Source organism: Colletes latitarsis, chromosome 10, assembly GCF_051014445.1.
Source record: "Colletes latitarsis isolate SP2378_abdomen chromosome 10, iyColLati1, whole genome shotgun sequence".
NCBI classification, from domain to species: Eukaryota; Metazoa; Arthropoda; class Insecta; order Hymenoptera; family Colletidae; genus Colletes; species Colletes latitarsis.
Window position 1 is genome coordinate 30,791,902 of NC_135143.1, and position 22,440 is coordinate 30,814,341.

The window sequence follows — 22,440 nt, forward strand, 5'->3', positions numbered from 1 at the left end:
ATTTGCATCGCTCACCTGACCAATCTTCGCGAAAGACAGTGGACTCGTGCAGCCCATCGCTTCGATAGAAAAGAAACGCGATATTCGCGAAGCAAAAAGGTATTCGAAATCGTGAAAAATGTCATCTACGTACTGGTAATCTCGTCCTCGTCCTCCGCTTCAGCTTCCGCAGCCAACTCCTCTGGCGTTTTTTTCTTACGCATCAAAGGATTAGGTTCTTCCTGGGTGAGCTCTTGTACTTCTTCTCGTTTCTTTATGTTATACTGCAATCGAACAATGAAAAGAAAATCAATACGAAGCTAAATAATCGACGGAGAATTGGACGGTTTCCTTTATCGACAACTCTTGAAGAGACTTTGGTCAACGTCGAACGAACAAATTTCACATTGGACTTAAATTAAGTAGGAGGTCTGATACTCGTAGATCGAGGATTTTCGTTGATACGCTTAATACCGATAACGAAGCAGCTCGTTGCGCGGAATTTGTAACTTGCTACGTTCTGCATCGCCATCTGCTCGTACTTTGATAATGTATCTACGCGCAATCTATCACGATACGATGTACAGGCGGCTACAGAAATTCGTGCCAAATTAGGGGAGTATAGCTGGCTTAACTTAACGCTACCCCTTCTTTTCATTTCGCGTCTCGGTTTTGCATGGCGGTTGCGCGGCATAGATGCGCAGAATCATTATGCTGCTGTTCGTACGACGGAACGGCTCGTACCTCCGAAACGTAAACGGGAGTAACCTACTTACGTGAAACGAGTTGCACAATGTCCCATACAATAACAGTCTTTAGAGTTTCAAACAATCCAACTATTCTTGATCAAAAAAACATTTATTTTGCGTATTTCATCGGAGCAATTACTTTATATCTTACATACTTCGTACATCAAAACACGTTGGAACGTGTAGATTACTAATATTCCGATATACAGTTGCATGTTTTACAGAATTCCATATCCTGCGAATTATTTCGTTCCTCGCTACTTGTGCATTTGAATATAGGCGGGAAACACGCTTGTTAGAGCTCACGCTTTGCTGCCCTACCTAGAACTTAGACCGCCAAATAACAGTAATATATTACGAGAATCATGTAGGGTACGTATTGTCAGGACTATAATCAGAGCCAACATGGACTCTATAGTGCCCGTATTTTCCAACGTTTTCTTTCCGTTCTCAATGTTATGAATCCGTTTGATCTTGGATTAGGTCCGCGTCAGTTGTGTACACAGTCTCGTAGCGACAAAAACCAGGCAAAGAGACGCATCTGGCGAATTTCGGGCCCTGCTAACCAGATAACGTCGACCTTCCGCTGAGTAGTCATAAAATCTATCGTAAACTCGAGGATAGTTTTCAAGCTTATCCTTCCTACAGCCAGGTTTCGAGGCAGCACGCGTGCCCTTCTAAAGTCAAACGGAACTTCTACGAGTCAGTATTATTTCGGCAGCGAACGCAAAACGAACACGAACTCTCTCGCGCAGTGGTTCTTGATCAATTTAACGCGGAACAAAGTTTTGCTATTAAATAAATTGTGCAAATTATTACCGTGCTCGACCAATGGACAAACATTACGCAATAAGTACGTTTGAAATCAGAAAATATTACAAGATTTGCGTTATTTCAAAGTGCAAAAACGTGTGTTTTAGTACGCGAGTGCGTTCAGCTGGGACTCGAACATCATGGACCGGAAGTTACACCTACAGAAGCCTGGAATCGAAGAATGGTAAAGGACTCTTCCCGATCAGCGTCTTATGTTCTAATGACTCGAGTACGGCGGGCGAATTATGGTAAGTACTGGTTAATATAATCTTGATTGCCACGAAAATTAGCTACAGTTTAGCGTTTCCCTGCTTTTAAATATACTTGCTGAGTCGGAGCTTTTTCAACGTTTCGTTCGAGAGTTCTGACAATTTATCGAGCAACAAATAAACTACGAAGACAGGCAGCTCGATTCACATTTCATAGCGTTCATTCGCAAGTTCGACAGGTTTTACGAGCGACGTAACAAACGTTTCAGCTTGATATCGCTCGAATCGTCGTTTAAATCTGCATTAAACCGAACCCACGTCTCCCACCCGCTATTCCCGCGGCAGCCACGCTACCGAAGTTTCGTTAAATGAAACGTACGCGGGCATTTACGATGGATCGCGTTTACGCGACGCGAACGTTCCTCGTGTTTTACGATCGTTCGTTCTTCCAGAGGCAATTCGAGGATTGTCAACGAGTATACAGGGATCGATCGTTTTCCGATTCTCCGCAAGATTCTAATTTCTACCAGGTGCAATTTGCTCGATCCTTAAAAGGTACTCGTTAAAATTCGCGTATACGGTTTCGACTCGTGTCCTCGACTATAAAAAGAAAGTCTTGTCCTTGACGCATCGACGTTTCCTCTTCGTTGTTGGAGAACAAGAGAAACGTTTTTCCGAAAACTGAGAAAAGCGATGCTTTATCCAGCGTGGAACGCTCGGCCATAAAAGTCGAGCTTCTTTGTCCCTTTAGAATCGTCTTAACGACTATTTGTGCAGCGCTTTACTGCAGTTAAGAATGTCTTTTCAGCCGCAAACAGCATGCCCCGCTTCTTCGTGCACCGTTTTTGCGTTTTACCTTGCAAACCGTGCGCGCGACAACCGATATTCGTCCTCGGATCGGGAAGCTTGGTTGCCAAGTTCTCTCGACGGTACTTTGAGAACGACACTATTTCTAAACTTTGTTAGCAAGAAACTTTCGACTTTACGAAATAACCGAAATCGACAACTTTTCCCCTGGGCTGGAAACGTTTAACGAAGACGTCTTGTCCTCTAACGAGTAGCAGGTTTAACGTTCTCCGTTGATTCTGTCTTTACCAGATATCGCGGTCTCTTGAAGGAGACGTCTCGAGTGTGTTTCGAGACAACGAGCCACGCGATGGCTTGTAATTCGAGCAGTTGGAAAATCGTGTCCAGACCTAGGCGAGCACTTATACCTTAAGAAAGATTTTCGCGCGAACCTCGGTAATCGTATTGGTCGGATAATTTCCACGTATCATCGAATCCGCCCGACGATTTCTAGGGTTCGAAGCGACAGATCGGTTGGTAACACCGGCGGTATACGCGACCACGGTATTTCCTATTTACACTAGATTCTCTAGTCGCATCGAGCCGCAATGACGGTCGTCGGTGCACACGCTTACGAGGCCGTGGCAGCTACACGCACCGAGTACCTCCGATGCTTTGTATCCTCGGCACTCTTGTCACCAGACAATGAGCCCGATTGCGGTACAAGCCAGACACGTGATCGGTTGTACGAGTGCTGCTTCCATCCCACGGCATTGTAACCGCCTACGGACATACACCGCGTATTGCAGCCATACCTACAAATACTATATACACGTTCTCTGTCCCGCCAGGTCTTTCTCCTATTTCGTTTTTCGTTATTATTGTTGTTGCTCGCGTCTCGTGTCCCTTTTTCCCATCGGCTTTTCGCGTTTTGTTCCGATTCTGTGTATCGTTCTTTTGTTCGGCCGCATGCGAAACCAGACGGGACTCGTATACTCTGCTGTCGATTCTCTAGTCTCTGTCGCGAAAGATTACCGGGCGAAGCTATTCGGAAGTCGCTGGAGCATCGCGCAAATAGTTATTTCGATCCAGATGTTTATACAGGTCGCTGCGGTTATCGTCATCGCTAAGATATTAGAACCGGAAGACATTTATGTTACGAAATACTAAACCACAGACGAAGATATACGAGTAGACCTTACAACTTATGGATTTTATCGACCTGAAAATTCAGATGTGATTTTAGCGTCCTCTTCTCATTCGTAAATACATGTGAGTTGACTCTATGGAACTACAATAGTGAATGTATTTCATTGAAATTTATTTATGTAATAGAGCTCATGGAAGCCTACAAAAAACTATTAAACAATATTTCCGTGTAGAAATTTAAGAAAAATCGATAGGTAGATGGACAAATTTTTCGGCAAGATTAAAAAATTTCAAATCATTCTAAAAAAATTATTTTTTGTTGTAGGGGTTAATTGCAAGCATTTTTGGTCAATAGACATACCCCCGAAATCCTACTCAGTTTTGAGAAAAAAATTCTTTACCGATAATATGTCTAACCATACATTGACACGTTTCACTGAAATTTCATGCGTATGTTTAAAACGTCATAACTACTCAACGGATTGGACGATTTTAATGTTTCAAGCGGCAAACAACGCGTATTTAGGTGAAGAATATGTAGAAATTCTAAGAATGTTCGAAAAGTTGTTCCTTAACCCCGTAAAGTAAAAAAAACCCCATAAAACTGTATACCTCGTCTGTGATTAAACTATATGCATGCGAGTGAATGCTCAGGATAAAGGATTCCCAAAATATTAGCGGCAAAGAAAGATTTCGAAAGAAACAGATTCGCGTAGGCGAGAGAAGGTAAGAATTTTGACAAGTTCGAACATGGTTAGGTACACTTTGTACGCAATAACATTTACATGTATGTAAGTATCGCAGAATCTCTGGATAGGTGTCGGAGGGAGAGGGATTTGCGTCTGTCCTTGTTTTTCCGCTGTTCTGTTCCATTAACGTGGCAACGGGAGTGCGCGTTAGTGCGATGCAGTGCGGCGGCGGCACGCGTGAAGGAGACAGACTGCGCGAGGATAAACGACGCCCGTACCTCGCAACGATGTCAAATGTGATGCACTGATCCTGACGTTAATTAATGCTTCTCGACACGCGTAACGCTTCGCTGCAATATAATACACATCGCGCGCGGGATCGCGTGTCGTTGGGCTCGCGCGTATAACGTCTTTTAATTATCGGCCCCTCCATGGCAGTGCGTTGTTTAATTCCAGAAGTTGAGTAGTTCCGGTGCCCGTGCACGGGAGGCACGACGCTTTGCATAATTGCGACGTACTCGCTCGCGACCCGCCCCAAGAAATCTTGAAACACTCTTTCGCGTTACCCGAGCCGTGCGTGTGACTGGCTGCATGTACACAAGCGGCCCACTTGCCGCGTCGCGTCGCATCTGCAAGCCACGTCGCACTGCGACATTTTCGGCGACACCTTTAACGCTAAACAACACACTTTGCATTTTTTTATTCCTCGAGCATAAAATTATACGGCAAAGGTACCTTTTACACGCGGAGCATTCGCTCGAGCAAAATTATCAAACCGTCGACGACGCTAATTCCGCATTTGTCGATTCGGTGAACCGACGAGATCGGTTTGATTCTCGTATCGAGAGGCTACAAAGAATCTGGAACGGAACGACCACTTTTGCAATCGACGTGACCGGTTTCAGTTTCCGCCGAATCGTTAATATTTTTAACGATCAGCGAATATCTTCGCGAAATTAAAAGCAATAAAAATAAAGGGGACATGTTGGCACATTCAACGTTTCCACGATTCTTTCCGCGCTTCGAGAGAAAAACTTTTTCCTTTTTGGACAATAATTTGGTATCGACATTGTTCGTTCCGCTTTTACAATATTTCATCAATATCGGTTCGATGTAATTACTGAAATTCAATTAACACGGACACAGCAATTACGTAGATTAATTTTCTAATTGCGCGTACGTGACTGCGTCCGAATTAAAATCTGCACGGGTCTGTTTCGAACGCCCGACGAACTGTGAATTTATATTACGGTTCGCATCGAGTTTAGAAAAGAATTCGAATCGTTGCTAAAACTACGTCGCGATACGCATGTAGATTCCAAAGTCGTAGTTTCTGGTGCTACATCGACGATTACGACGCTTCGTAATACTACGTATCCAGCGATTTGGTTGAACGCATCCTTAAGTACTCTCGCGATGGTCCGCCGAACGTCTTAAAAGGAGTCAGCCTGACTCTATTAGGAAGTCGCCATATTGAATGCAGGGACTCCCTACTAGAGTCAATTTGACCCCAGTTAAGTTCAATATTTTCTCTTCGGTTGTCCTGCGACGCGGCTGCATGGCAGTGGTTCGACTCGCGTTCTCTCCTTTCCTCCTTCGAGACGACCCCCGCTGTCATCTTCGCGTCGTTTAACATCCTCGCGTCGCCGGTTGTCCGTTCTCTTCCTCGACTCTTCCGTCGTGGCCGTGGCTGGCTTCTTCTCCTCTTCCCTCCTCGTCGCTGTCACCTTTGATGCTCTCCAGGGCGCTATTCGTGCTAAACACAATATCGATCGGATGCCGGATTTTAATTATCGCCGTCGAAACCTAATTAGCCCGACACGTAGTTCGTGTCTCGCTCGATCGAGCCTCTGTTCAGCTACCGAACGATATTTAAGCGTAAGATAGCCTGGAATCGAACGATGCCCGTGGTCGGTGCATCGCGGTACATATTATTGCGACGAAGATTGCAGATTAATTCCGATCGCCGACAGGTCAATGAGATTGTAATTAATTTATTTATGTATCGGGAAGTAACTCCTTTGGCGTATACGATTACAAAGAATGCGACGGTAACACTTTACCGACCGGTAGCGGTTGATTAATCGGCTATCGATTAACGTTGGCCGGTAAAAAAGTTGATTAATAGGCTATCGGTCGGTAAAGTGCTAATACCTTTTCGATTTATATTATTTTTGATATTAGCTTCGATCGAACGAACGTAGCTAGCCTAACGTAGCCTCAAACTAGCCTAGAAACGGGCTGGTGAATTACAGGGAACTTCGAGTACCCATTTGGCGGGTGATTTGAAACCGAACTACGTATCCCCGATTTTTAGTTGATTCTCTGCACGGCGGTCGCCCTCGTTCCCCGTTCCATGCCGTTTTATTGACACCAGTCAGTCAGTCTAGCAAAGAGACATCGCAGTTTCCGCGGGTCATGAATTTCTGAAATTGGAAAGCTGTCTGTTTCCCTTCTCTCCATTTTACACTTTTCTCGTTCGTTCTTTGCTCGTTCCCGAGCCGCGCTTCTATTCCCATGGATCTTGGACGGAGAAAGGCAGCCGGCTTTCGGATATCGAGAACGTTGACGGGCTACGTGTCGATACTCGAGCGCATTATATTTTTTTATATCGACGCCCACGCAGTGTACGCGCGAGATTGTTTGAATTCCACTGCGACGGACGTTTCAGATACGATCGAAAGAGCGCGCAAGAACGTCGGATTCCCGCGACGCGGCGACGTTTCGATTTGTTGAATCCTAAGTACCGCCAATCGCAAACGAACCAAATTTTCTTTTAGCTCGAAAGAAATATTGAAGACGAATAGAATTGTTACTTGGCGGATATTGAAACGCCTGGCTCTTTTTAGCCACGAATATTTTTCCTGTACAACGTAACTCCGAACAGTTTACGATAAAGCCGTTATGAAATTCAACGGAATTTAGAGAGCTCGCCTTCGCTGCAAATCTATTCGCAATTTACGCGGACAATATTGTTTCTCCACGCCCGCTGGAAGTATTTATGCATCCATAACTCGTCTCGTTCGTTTCGTCGGGTCTTCGCTCGAGTTACTCGTCCTATCTAGCTCGTTTTTTACGCTTTGCGTGCACGCTGTCGCTCGCATAATCGGGCTACATTTCATATTGGCGGTTTATCATGCACTTAATCGTCCGACTAACGCAAAGTTTTATTTTGTTCTCGGTAGCAATCAGTTTATCGATGTCGTTATAATTAAAACGAAACGTTGTCGCTATTTATAGCTATGGATTATTCGAAGATTTATTTCTTGCAATCTACTCGACGAACTCTTCCCATAGTAGCGGAAGTTTAAGAAATATTTCTCCGGTAACAGTGAAACGACGAACGATTCAACGTTGTTGTGGAAGCAGATACATAAATGTGACATTAGATGCAGCTCGTAAAGCGACTTTTGCAATCCACCTACGGTTGGAATCGACGCAAAAGTACGTACTACGTTTTCGCGCTCGTGACTGCACAACGATCGCGTGCTCGCGTGTTACAAACGTTAAAGCAGTTCCCCCCGATTACGGTTCTATCGAAACGTTAAAAAAAGCTCGTATCTTGCCGGTTCGCGAATCAGTATCGTTGTATTCGCGGCGCATCTTCGACCTGCGTATCGATGTCGTTTGCGACACGAGCCTCGAAATCCATTATCGTCGCTCTGTACGGTTTAATCCGCAGGACGATTTCTTTTTCACCGCATATAGCTTCCAACGAATCGAATGATCGCTAAAATAGGCTAATATGCAAATCAAAACATTAACACGGTTTAATGCCACGGGGGTTACAGGTGACCAGCACTCAACTTGGTGGTAGCTCCAAAGTAAAATAAATTCATGAAACGCGATTATAGATCTCAACTTATTTGTCGCGTAGATAATATTTTAACATAATATCCATCACGCGATAAAAAATTCCGTCACAAGCAATCCATGTAAAATTAGCCTAGTATTCGATCCGTTCAAAATGTTCTTTAACGTTCAGAAAATTATTTGAGCTTGAACAGCGATCGTCGAAACTATTTTATTCGGTGCGTCGAAAGGAAAGGACGCGACGGTAGTCTAGGAAGAATCATGGCGGTCGTTCGACTCGACCGCGTTTAAAGTTCACCGATTGTTCGGTAAGAGTACCGGTTCTTTGCGAAGAGCAGAAAGAACAGCCGGTGCTAGAGAGACTCGATAACGTACATGGTAAAATACAACGTCGCTGCAACGGCGACGTCGATGGGGATTGGTCACGACAACGTGCAATAATGTCGTTCCTTCCTTGGGCAATTTCTCGGGAAGAGCAGAAAGGCAGCGTCGCGATTGAACAAAGTGCCGGCGATAGCATTGCCGCAACATTTTCCCTTCGAGTCGAAAATCGTTGGAGGAGAAACGACGATCCCTGTCTTTTTCGCGACAGCTTTCGAGATCCAGCGAATCGACGAGGGCTCTTTGAAAATATTATTTATGCAGTAATATTTCCCGGTCCTCCCGCAAACTCGGGAAAAGTCGAAACGTTTACAAAAAGTGAAATACATATGCCGTTCCGTTTAAACGATCGTGTCTCTTGGTCGTCCGTATTCTTCTATTAGAGTCGTATCGATCACTTAGGGGGTAGAGAGCGACGCTAACATTTTTTCCCCGATAATACTGCCAAAGATCGTGATATACTGCCCCGAAGCGTCCACCGACGATAAATCCAAGCGTATCATATTAGAATCCCTGTTCCATATGGGTATTCTCCTATTTCATGCTGTCCGTTTCTTGCTGAATTTATGGCCGTTCAGTTAGGCCCCCCGGTTTCGGTGACAAGTACTCTACGTTTCCGGCGTTTCTTCGTTGGGGGGAGGATGGGAGCTATTTATTCGTCGCGGTTTGAAAATCGAACGCGGGAAGTTTTCTGGAAATGGTCGATAAGAGGGATCCCTGTTCTCGCGATTGGATTTTTCGGGGTCGAGATAGGTTTTCCCGAATTTCCGCGGGAAAATAGGTCGGAAAAATGAAAAATGTACGACGAGATCCATTACTGGTGCTATTTTAATTTTGATCGATTCGTATTGCCGAAACTGGGACGAAACAACTGTTTCGCTCGCGCAAGTTAAACGGAGGAACGGAAACACGAGCCTTTGCCGTATTTAGATTGAAACCTCAAATACCGTCGAGAATTTATACGTATGTAGATACGCGTGTGGGTGCACGTATTGTAAAATATTATCTCACTATGGACATTGGCGGGGCGCAGCGCGTTGCTCCGAACATATTGTTTGTATAATAGCATTGCAATTTACGAGCATCAACGGCTAGCTCCGAATACAGAAACCCAGACAGTTGCGTAACTTTGCCTGTATCATTGTTACGGAACGAGTTTAAATGGCTTTCCTCGAAAATTAACGGGATTCCTTCGAAGTTTGCGTTGCGATAATGCCGCTCGCTGTTTGGAAATTGCTATCGATCGACGCTCCAGGAAACGTTCGCTTGGTAGTTTGGTAAAAAGCGTTACGAAAGGTTGATAATACCGTAAGGGGGCTAGAAATTTAATAAATCTATCTGCTCTAGAAACGTCGAGCATTTCGATAGGCATATACGCGGTTCGTTTAATAGATTCGAGTTATTACTTGGGCATTTCCCAAGGCGGTTAGGAGATTTTTAATTAGAAGAATCCATCAGGGCGGCGCATTATATCGAATGGCATCGCTTCGGTGCGTAGGTCGTCTCGTCGTCCATTGTTTCATCGAGCCCACGCGACGAGCGGATGTTGGCCCGCCGCCAGTGTCTGGAAGATTTTTTAATTAATTGTTCGGGTTAATCGAGGGAGAGAAGAGAGACGTAAAACAAGAAGATCTTCCTCTGCTCGCTGAAATTAAGCTCGCGACACGGTCTACTATGTACACGGGACCACGTTCTTTCAAACAATTTAAACCATTACAAGTTTTTTTAGTTGAAATTTCAAATATTTAGATTTTTTCGTTTTCCAACTGCTACGACTCAGGTTTACGTTCCTCTGCAAATTCCAATTAATTAAGCATGAAGTCCGCGACCGAATTAAGACCAAGGCTAAGGCTATTAACGGCCGAGCATTCCAATCGGGAAAGACGATCGGCTATTTTTAATTATCTCCAAGGTATTCTCGGAGGTGGAAGGTACCAGCCTCGACGTGGAATTTCCTAAGAGACGTACAACGAAATCTCTTCCTGATGATCATTAGCCAGGACTCGTAATCGGATTTTCGTTGACCCTGCGGTGCCGACGCGATTACCGAAGAAAAGCTTCTTGCGGGATAGCTTTCGCTTAAGAATACATCTTTATTCTCGTGGGGATCGACGATGTTATTATATTCAGAGTTGTCTGTTCCGGTATTGTCGGGAAAGTCCAAGAGAATCCTGGATGTATCCAAGAATAACTTTCTGGAACGGATTTCGATGTTTCGTCGAACTTTTGATTTTTACGCGAGCCTGACCGCCATCGCGCCAAAACGGAGGGAAAAAGCGTTTGAAACTAGCGGGAATCAAAGTCTCTTTTAACGAGGGAATGATATAGTTCGACGCTCGTAATATCCTTGGTTAATTTTCGAATTTAATTACAACGAGGGCAGCTTTGGGCCATTTTTCTTTCGTTTACTTTCTCTTGTTTAGGGTCGTCGCTGTGTTTCTAAACTCGCGGTTAGTCGAAACTTTTCTCCTCGTAACGTCGAAAGCAGCGACTCGTTAACTTTCGATTGTTTGGAAGCGACTGGTGGGCATTGAGGACTCGTTTTGAAAAGTGGTGTTATCCGCGGAAACGCGTTTAACGCTGATAATTTTCCGAGCACTCGACGAACAAACGCGACGCCAAAAGAATTAATTGCGCGACGTCACCACCTGATTCGAGAGTTATTCATTTAGTACGCACAATGCTTACCGCGATACGTATTTTTCTCGATTATTCCGTAAGAGTCCTCGACTCCATCTGGGTCATGTCAACGCCGTTGACTACGCCCTGACAGGACAATACATCAGGATTGACAATAGTACGATCTCGCGTGTCATCTGTTTGTCCTTTTCCATCTCTTCACCCTTTGTTGGACTCTTTTTTTGCCCGTCCTGTCGTTTGTTTCCCGGTAAATCGGTCGCGTTGAAAAACTTTTCGAACGTCGGTTCGTCGCGCGACGCTTTTCCAACCATCACCATCGACGAATTATCTCTTCTCCTCGATAGAGCTAGATCTCTTCGCGCTAAATTGCGAATTCCAACGTTGTTTTTCGGTGGGGAAACCGAAACGCATGGAAACGGAAGAAGAAAGAAACAACTTTGTTTCGTGCGTGGGGATTCCCGTTTGTCGAATAAAAATAAAAAGTGCACAACTTTTGGATAATCGAAGAGGGAGATAACGGGCGGAGTTTCCAAAGTATGAGAGGACAAGGCGCGTTTAGAATATGAAGGCGAGCGAGAGGTTGCATCGATAGAGATTCTCGACACGGCGTTGAAAGTTTCGAGCGGGAGCTTAGACGTTTACCGTTTTCTATTCGACTAAGTAATAATATTTCCGAGCGTTTGCGGAGTTTGATGCGCGCTCGGGTCGCGCGGAAAGGGAGAGAGATCGAGTTTGTTCCCGAGCGACGGAACTGAGCAAACAATGGCCAAGCTTTGCTAGGCGTTCTCGCGATAAGCAATTCCGTTTCACGGACTGCAAGCGCCCTCCGTGCGTGTTTTATGCCGCGTTCGCGATGTCGCGGCCGCGAAAAGTTGCCCCGGAACATTCGTCCTTGCATACGCGAAGAGTTCCGGGGGCTTCAAAGGGCGAAAATATCGATGTCTTCTCGCGAACGGAAACGACGTACTCGCAGGGGCTTTTCGGAAGAAATGGCCATCTTTTTACGAATTTTATTGCAATCCGTTGGATCGACATTTACGTTAAAATGCACTTTCTTAAAATATTCGAAAGAAACAATCGTTGGAAAGTCTAGAATTATCCTTGCAGAGCATTGTAAATTAATTATCGATGTTCCTTGCATATTACAACTTTTGTACTAAAGTGTTTCTCTTCCCGTAAATAAATGAAAGATAAATTGCTAGCAAATAATATTTATGAGTTTCGTAACGTTAAGTTTGTAATCTGAAGCGTGACGTTGAATCCCGTCGGCCGGAAACGATCTCGAGCGCCGCCACGTTTCCGCGACGCGGCGATAAACAGTCGTCGCGTTTTGTGTTCGAGAAACTTTGTCTGCGCTTATGCACACGCGCGTCGACATATTTATACGAAGAAGGACGTCAACTCGCGAACGTGACACGCTCGACACGGACTATTCGGCTCGCGGCTCCGCTCCGTAATCAAATTTGCATTTTAACTTGCTTCGTTCTTGCCGGAAGCACGGCAAACGTGCGAACCAGTAAGCGGTCGCCTTGGAGCTCGTCCGTCGCGGACGATTTATCTTTTTGGTGACGTTTGCCGGATTAACGTCTTCCCGTTTCTACGAATAATTATGCCTCTCTTTGCCGAGCCTCGCTAGAATTCTCTTTGAAAATTAATACGTTTCGAGTCCTCTGTTGTTTGTCCGCCCGGAGAGGCGAAACATCGATTCGGTTGCAAAGGATCGTAACGTTGGCAAATATCGGCGAGGGTGTGTTTTTGCATAGGGCAGGGACCGCTCGACGGGGTCGAATTAAGCGAAGCATTTACCAAAATAAACGCATTAATCGCGAGACGGGCTTTCGAAATGACGGGACGAAATGGCGGCCGTAACGGGCAAATGAACGCTATTTTTCGCGTACGCGCGACAGTGGCGCGGGAACGGACCCGCCATTATCGCTCATTGTTCGCGGATCGAAATTGTCTCGGGCACTCGCGAAAGTTTGCAGAGTAGCGCGCAGCGCGTGAAAATAATCGCGCGTCGAGGATTATTCGTTAGTGTCATTATCGGTACGCGATTACGAAACCGCGAACAGTCCCCGTGAACAATGGTTTCCCGTTGATCAAACGGTTACGTATCATCGGGCCGGTCGCGACTAATTAGCGTGATTGCAGCCGACAAAATGCGAGACCGAGCGGCCGTTCCACGCGCGTTCGAATTATGAAATCAGCTTCGTTAGATAATTACTCTGTTTCCTATTGACGTTCCGAATCACAATGGAATCGTCACGTAGCTCGTCTTTCCCTAACGTTTCGGGACAGATTAGAATCGACTCTTTGGCGAATATAGTCGAACGGTCCACCTTACGTAACGTTAATTACATCGGTGTATCTGTAATCAGTTAAGCATTCAACTAATTTAAGTGGACTGAATTAAAAGCGTAACTTGTCGACGGTCGTGGCACGTTGAAACAATTGGTCCTCGTTCCGGTCATCGAAGTGCAGCTGCATTGGACCGCGTGCAGTACAGGATGGGGGTGACCACTCGATAAAAAAATGTATTATCGGGATTTTATTTGGGATATATTCCGAATATTAAATAAATATATACCGTTGTAATATTAAAAAGAAACCTACTTTGTAAATAGAAGTAACACGGAGAGTAATTAACAATATTTGGGATAGAAATAAGTGGAAAGAGTATTCTATAAAAATTCCCGTGAATAACAATAACGATGAATTTATCAGTGTATCTAGAATCGGTAAAGCACCCAACTATTTCAAGAGGACAGAATTAACGGTAAAACTTGTCAACAGTTATGGAACGTTGAAAGCATCGGGCCCCTCGTTCGTTCACCGAAGTGAAGCTGCATTGGGCGCGGTCAAGTGCAGCACTTTGGGATGGGTGACTGCTTGGGGGAAAAAACATGTTATTGATTTGTATATTGTTCGCATTATTTGTTTATACGTAGGCAATCAAATGGTTATATCCAGTACACTAAATAAATAAATTGCACCGTTAATATTAAAAATAAAGAGTACTTCGTAAATAAAAAGTAACAAAATGTTAATAAAAATTTGCGGTAAAAATAAATGGAAAGAGTATGAAAAATTCCCATGAATAAATGAATAACAATAACAATAATTCGAAGGTTGAAATTTCCATAAAGTCACCTTGGAGGGAATTCTCGCGGTGTTGTCGCGGTCTCCGTGGATTAGCATATACGGTGTTTCGCGTCGCGTTTGATGCAATAATGAGTACACGACGATAGAAACGAAAATGTAGGGGCTCGTTGACGCGGCGGGATAATTAATGGTTCTCGAACGTGTCCTTACGTGGACGTTTAAAACGCGGGGGAAAGAGTACATCGATCCTCGAAAGTAATAATAATCTCGCCGTGTTCATTTTTCATGGCGTTCGAGAGGAACGTCGGAACCGAAGAGACCGCGGGAATGGCAAGGAGATTTATCGCGGTTGACGGGAAACATCACGCCTACGCGATAACCTCTGGGAGCTTCTGGCGGCGCGACGGTAACGCGATAGGTAGGGGGTAGACCCTTCGAGAAAAGGAACATCGAGATAAGCGATAATGAAATATTAGATTTGCCGCGAACAACGTGTACCCAGGTGGGGGTGGTATTAATTTTGTCGAGGCACGCTCGACGTCGATATTAAGAAATCGGTAATATAACCGATAGAGTCGATAGACGTTCCACGACCGGGGAAGGATGCCATTTTTCAGCGTAATCGCGGGATAGAAGGGGCTGGTTAATACCCACGAGGGGAGGAAGAAATCCACTTCGACGAGCGACAGATTTCGATCGGAAGCACGCGGTTACGCGACGAATTCATCGACAAACGACACCAGCTGTTCCTTTATCGCTAAACGCGGGAAGACGACCAAAAGATACTTATTTATTCATTTATTTACGGGTAAAAAAATTATTACTTCATCGCGCGTAAATTGCAATATTACGAAAGATTGTTTATCCCGGATAAAAGTGATTTGAAGTTTCGCGAAGCACCTGGCTCAATGTTAACGGGAAGTCTCGTAAACCGGGCATCTTTGAGGAGTTATTTCGGACGGTGCATCGCGGTTGCTCCGTAGAAATATCAGCTTTAACGTACTCTTTTTAGGCGGAACGAAGGAGCTTTGAAATTTTCGAGCTCCCAGAAGCCACTCGATATACAGCGAACGCAGTACACACGGATATCTGTATCTTAGCTCCGTACCTCCGGGATTTGGCCGCGGTGCACACAGGCCCGTACATTTCTAAATAAGCGGAGACTTTCGATCCGCGTCTTTTTATCATTCGTACGCCTTTCCGGTTGCACTCGCCCATTCAACGCGCCATCTCCCAAACGAAACCTCTTTGAAGCTGTTAAAGATAGCGGGAATGGATAGCCTTTACGAGACGAAAACGACTTCTTCTCTTGAGACGAAGAAGACCTCTTCCGTGCGCGTATCTTTCGGCGTTCTTCGATGAAATCGTTGGACGGAAAAAAGCGTAATCGGGAACGCGGAAGACCGATCGTCGGATTTCGAAAATATTACTAAATTTATCGAACGTGGCGAGTTTCCTACCTTGTCCCTGATTTCTTGTCGCATCTTTTCTCGCTCTTCCTCCATTTTACGGTGCTTTTCCTTCCGTCGCTCCTCAGCCTCCCTGATGGCTTCTTGCCTTTCTCTCTCGGCCTCCTCTTCCTTCTCCTTGTCATCTTCGTCTCCGCCTTCGCCACCAACGGCTCCTGCAAAACAAAAGGGACGAGTTTAAAATAGGTCCGGGCGGTATTTTTCTATTCGAACGCGCTTCGAGATTAGTCGAGTAATAATTGATATCTCGGGGAACATTAAAGCTTCTTCGTATCTTTGTTCCGGGGCTCGATTGGTCTGTTCCATTTAGGTTATATTCGGTGTACAAACTACCGCGATAATAGACGACGAGAAACTAACGGTTTACCCCGGGGAACAAACATTGTAAATCAGCCTGATGGCTACGGTACTGTTCCCTCGTAGTTTATATACCATTGCGGGGTCATACCGAGTTTCCAGCGAAGATTATTCCGCTGCAGGAAAGTCTGGTTCAACCGACACGACAAACAGGAAACTTTCTACCTTGTAACAGAGTCTATCTTGCAGATATACCCACTACATGCTGCACCGTTACCCCTGGAAAGATTTTCCTTCGGTTAATTCGACTCAACCCCCTCTCACACCCCGTTCCTCTCCAGGACAGAGACGAATTCCTCTCCAGAGTCATTTCGACTTTGCGACTACGGTGACAAAACCGAGAGATACAAATCGCTTTTTTCGCGTTACAACGTTTTAACGAAGATATATTACTGATCCCATCCCACGAGCAATGTCGTTCCTCATCTTTCTTTAAATAAACGCATTAAAACAAAATCAGCAGACAACTATCGTCAAACAAACCGTCGAAAGTCGGAGATTTCTACGAGCGGAATAGTTGATGGACGCGAACTTGGAAATTAAGCGAATAGTTGCGGCGGGAGGAGAAACGGACAAACGAGAAACTGTGAATTTTTCGGGTAGCGGTTCGACGAACGAGAAACGGGAAGAATTCCGAGTGGAAATTCGCGCGACGGTCGTTGTTACGTAAAGCTGGCTCGCTTTGAGGCTGAGAAACCGTGCCGTGGAGTTGCAAGCGCCCGCGATGTTGGCAATATCGAGAAGGTAGACACGGGACTCGGGCTGAAGGGAAACGAAAGGGATTCGTCTTTCCTGCTGTCTGCCGGAGAATGATGTGCCAGGACCTCCGGGCTCGAGGAAATTAATACTACTTCTGTCCCGGCGCCGTCTGCCATTTTCCCTTTCTTTCCGTGCTATCCGTCCGCTATCTCGTCCTTTCTATTTGCACTGTTTCCCGCAATACTGGTTTTCGCGAGCTGGAAAGGTACTTTGAAGTCCAAGCCAGGGACACGACGTTCATTCTCCACCTCTTTCGCTTCTTTCTTCTGTTTTTATTCTCCCATTTCCCTGCCCGCGTTTCTCTGCATGTTTTCTATTATTCCGCGTGTGTTTCTTAACGTTTTACCGACCGTTAGCCCATTAATCGGCTCTTTATTACCGACACTTGCCGACCGGTAGCCTATTAATCGACTTTTTTGCCGACAACGCTTACCGACTGGATCACGCGAATGGATTCAAAACTCCCGCACTTTTCACCACCACAAAATTTAAACGATTAATCCAAACAGCGATCAATTCGTCGAAAGAATCTCCTCTTCCTTTATTTTTCTCTAAATTCAGGCACGTACCTTGCTCGATTATTTAATCGCGTTTGCCGGCTTTTAACGACAGGCCACTTATCGTTAATCGTCCCCCTCTACTCGGCGAGACCATGTTAAATTTCTTCGTCGTGTCGCTTATGCAACGCGCACGGTGCATTTACATTATTACATCGTCCTCCGGCCGCGTTTGGCTCGTCTTATCTTTCGCTTAATTCGACGCCTCCATTTTCGTCGCGTAACTTTTTGAGAACCCGGCGGAAAATTAAAATCCAACTCTCCGTATGTTTTTTTCCCCGCCTATACTACGTTTCTACGGCGAAATCCGTGGCCGAACTGTTCGCAGATTAAGCAAGAATTATATAAACTCGGTCCCCATTGTGGCGATCGAATATAATAAAACAATGCACACGACCCAGTTTTCTCGTTCCGAGCGCGTAAGCACAGCTATTTCGCTGAATGTTTCGACCAACCCATTCGTGTTTGTTAAATTTCTTTTGGCGTAGTTAAAATTTGAATGCGACGAAAGAATCCGTTATTAACCGGGACTCGGACTAGTTTTCAGTCGCTTTGTCGTCCCGTTGAGTGGCGTTATATTTTTCCGACGGTATCGTTCAAAGAGAAACGAATGTTTTCTGCCACATGAACGTCTCCCGGCGACGATAAGAAACGAAAATAAAAAGGTGAACTTTTCCGGCCGGGGACGTTTCGTCTACTCGATTTACGAACGATACGACTCGTACGCGCCTCGCGACGACATCGTTTCCTGGGTGCAGTCGCGCAACGGGAACAGCTATAATAGAAAACGAGAACAATTGTTCGCGGTGTAAATGGAGCGACGGGGAAGGGACGTTGTCATTTACACCGATATTCTCGCGAATAACGCGTCGTTTTTAGCTTTCCGTCGCGCACACGGCAAGATCATCGGGAGGTATGCGCTCGCGCGCGGAAGATCTACATTTTTTTTTATCGACGATCGCGACATTTGGTTTCACCGAGAAAATCAACGGGGTAAACTCGCGTTCATGGATTTCACGCGAATTTGTCAGGTCTCGCGGAAATTTTTCATTAGCGATTTCGCTGGAATTTAAATGGCCGACGATCATTTAAAAGCGCCACGGCGGAGTCATCAACGGGTTCTCTCGTCGATATTTCAGCGCGAAACGAGCGAGTCGACCCTCTTTCGGGCCTGTCTTCGCATCTAGGCCAAGAGTCGTTGCAGCTTGGCTTTTTGTCCCCGCGAATCCGCGTCGCGGATCATTACGCGGAACGATGCCATCGCTGAATCCTGTTTTCCAGACACTTTTTCCTAGTATTCTTAATAATTACACGCCCCTTTAACGTCGACGGTGCGCGCGTTCCTCGCGATAATTAAAATACTCCGTTCCGCGTACGCGTTTTCGTCCAATTACCGTTTATTTATTCGTTACCGAGGAACGCAACGTTTTCACAGCGCGGAGCGTTCGCGAAAAGGCGGAGCCAAAGCTTCGAACGATCCGCTAATAAGGCGCGCGACGATCGAAATAATTTCAGGTTTCGTTAAATTTTTGGGGCGACGGATTCGAGCCATCGCGGCGCCCAAATGCACGGCCTATTTTTTTTTAACGAGGAGTCACGGTGCTCTGCTCTCGGCGATATAAACAAAAGAAGCCGCCGAATGGTTTCCAAAAGACATTGCGAGGAGAGAAACGGTGAACGATGGTCGCGAGTTCCCTTCGAAATCGCTATTGTTTTTTTGTCTGCAAAACGACAACGACTGCATGGAAACGCAGGGTAAATCCAGCGGTGTTTTTTACCCGGAGACTGGAGAAACGCGGAGAAAAGGTGAAGCACAAAGGGTGCAAAGCAAAGGAAACAACGACCGCGGCCTCGATAGTCATCGGTAATCATCCGCGTGCCAGAGGAATGAAAGCGACGAAAAGCAATCTCCGACGAACGTTTCTTCCCTCGTTCCTTTTTTCTCTCCTATATGTCTCTCTGTTTGACAGAGGTTTCTTTCACCGTCGAATTCTGCGACTCACGGGCCTTCGGGGGTTATTAATCGGGCGAACGATCGAGTTCGATCGGAAGAACGCGTATCGTGCGACTCATTCTTTAATAAGCAGTCGCGAAAACTAGATTCGTGCGAGTGTTTGGAAAGAAAACGACCTGCGATCACGCTGAATACTAATAATTTCTCAAGTTCTCAATGCAACGAGACAAACTCAACAAACGTAGCAAATTTTCGTCTGGGATCTTAACACTTTATCGACTGCTAACCGATCGATCGATAGATAGAGTGATCAACGGATTGCACTCTTTATTATCCGTGATAAAAAATAGGAAACGCAAACAAGTAAAAATTAATTTGTTGAAACCGAGTTAACGAAGACAAGAGAAAGCAATTAAAGACGTTTGACGAGAGTAGTTTCATTCGATTTGCGCTCGTTTCTATTCGCGGTTGAAATTTCTGTTTCCTTGGGATTTTTCGCAAAGCGATTAAACATTCCGCGAGTGTCGCGGCGCGATGAGAAAACGCGATTTTATGTTGGCGTTGCCCGGAGAAAAGCTCGAGGAGCACGTTTAAGAAGTCGACGGATGGGGGGGGGGGGGGTGGGGGAAGAAGTGACGGCACGAATGCACGCTCGAATTCATTAACGCGAATTCGTTTCTCGTTCCTTTCGCATTGTTGCTCCGAAACGAGGAATCGAGAGAATGGCCGGGAGTGCTAAACACTGTTACTCTCTGTCAATTAAGGCCGAATAACAAAAGAAGAGATTAATAAAGGAAGCTTTTAAGGAAGCTGTCGGGAGAACTGGGATATCGGGCCACGACTCCCCCTCCTTCCGTCATTTCTGGCGACGATAAAACTTTTCGCGAGAAAATTCTTCCCTTCGAGGCCGTCGTTGCCTCGAAGAAACACGTGTGTACAGTCCTCGATGGCGTATCGCTAATTTCTAGCAAACTTTTTCGGAAGAAACATAGCAAACGTTTCGAGTCCAACGAGAATGATTTGTCGCGGGAAACTTTGGTCGAAAAAGCGGTTGTTTCACGGACGCGGGCACGGTGTCACCGAATGATCGATGCAAGCTTCTTTTCGTTGTCCGTTACGATCCATTTTTTCACCCAAGGATCGCGGCTTAATTTCCCGGTGAAGAAATTAACGCGCAAATCCTCGTTAACGTCGAAAGCTTCTCGAGCGACGGACACGGGGAACGATTAAACGCGGCTGTGGCATTTTTTGGCGAAAAAAGGTGGGAGCGTAGCTTTCTTCCACGGTAGAGCGAATTCTTTCTGTCCAGCGGGACGGCAGAAATGCGCAGGTATGCAGGTTTGAACACTTTTGTCCGATAAAATGAAATTCTCCGGCAATCGTCCGAGAATCTCGCGACTTCCGGCCGGAAAGAAAGAAAGAACGTTGCAGAATTGGCGAGAACGCTGGCTGCGAGACGTCTGCAACTATCGTTTACGTACACCGTTACGTACGCGGCGATAACAATTTCTCTGACCGTGAAGAGAGAGTACAAGCTTATGCGCAGAGCGTAAAATAATTATTTGATGGGAGTAATTTCAACTACGATTCGGAATCGCGTGCAAAGAAACTTAAGTGCATAATATCGTCGATAAACACAACGAGATTTCCACGATGAAAATTCTATTCTTGTAATTAATGTAGGTGTACGATTAATAAATCTCGTTCTGTTTGGTTCGACGTATTTATCTTTTACGCGCCGTACAATATTTACTATAATTTTGCCGATTAAAATTCAGCAGGCTCGAGTACCGCCCAATGAACGTTAAATAACATTATCGATGAAATCGCGAGCGGAATTAAATTCGTTGGGGGCTGATTATGTTGTCGATGATTGATAAAATATCAAGTGTTACTCTCTGATTGGGAGGGAAATAAAAACATTTACGAAGGCTTGATTCTACCGGAAGTAGACGGTGGTTGTCGATCATTTTCGAAATTACTCGAGAATTAAATGCTAATCAAGTTAAAAATATTCTTGATAGATTAGCATTGGGCTCGAGTATCCACTTGAGATTTAACGTTGAAAATGTAGTTAGGTTTCCCCTAGTTCGTGCTCGTTGATTTATCGAACGTAGATCGGAAAGAAAAATTATTTTTGCAAACGATATTAAACGATTCCCTAACCAACGAGCTACGATCGATCTCGGGTAAGGATCTCCCATTACGACGAAAAGGAAGTGGAGGCGGTTCATTTTCCCAGTCGGAATATATCATTTCAGTCGAACGATGTAACGTAATGCAATGTAACGTAATAGCGTCGTCTTCGCGGATGAATCTGGCGAATTAAATCGATCTCTCGAGCTCTCCCCGGTCCGTTCGTTTCAGCGGTATTTTCTTTCCGCGAATTAAACGAGCACACGTTTTCTTTTCCCTGAGAGAACCACAGCCGCGGTTGTTTATTTCGAGATCAGCGAAAAGCACGGTACAAGCTGCTCTGAAAGCGTGTATCGAGATTCGAAGATTTCCAAAAACCAATCGGGACGATATCGACGTCACAGCGTAGTCTAACACGATTTTTAAACTCACGTGCTGCAATATTGTTTACAATGTTAGAAATCTAACGTTGGTAAAATTATAAATAACGCTATGTTAATTTGACGTATCGAAAAATAATAAATTTTTATGATTTTAACGAACGTTGAATACACCTTTGGACACGAAAAACTAACGTGGCAGTGAACGTGTTAATTAACTGAGGGGCGTTGATTGAATTTTTTATCGAGTGAAACGCGCTCGGATGGTTCGAGGGAACGCGTTGGAAAAGAGAGGAGGTAAGCGTGGAAACTTGTTTCCGTCTTCAATGACAATTTATCGGGCTCGGAATTGCGAACAAGACGTATCCGTGTAGGCGAGAATCAAATTTGCGAACGCAGTCTCGTATCAATCCCGGAAGCGAGAGGCTCCTCTCCTCGACTCTTCTATCCGTCGGAAAATTCACTCGCTAGCGAATAATCCTCTCGTTTTCTCGGTCCAGCCGGCTTTCCAGCTGGCC

General features: G+C 45.2%; 1 protein-coding gene across 2 annotated transcripts in view; it reads right to left on the reverse strand.

The window, feature by feature from the left end:
* The window catches only part of Cpx (synaptic transmission protein complexin), a 211,932-nt gene that overhangs the window by 2,398 nt on the left and 187,094 nt on the right, over positions 1 to 22,440 (reverse strand). For both annotated transcript variants that reach the window (XM_076774330.1, XM_076774331.1), the window contains 2 exons: positions 15,771 to 15,934; positions 134 to 263 (listed from right to left, as the gene is read on the reverse strand). In XM_076774330.1, coding sequence (XP_076630445.1) covers positions 134 to 263; positions 15,771 to 15,934 — 294 coding nt within the window. The remainder of the gene's footprint in view (positions 1 to 133; positions 264 to 15,770; positions 15,935 to 22,440) is intronic.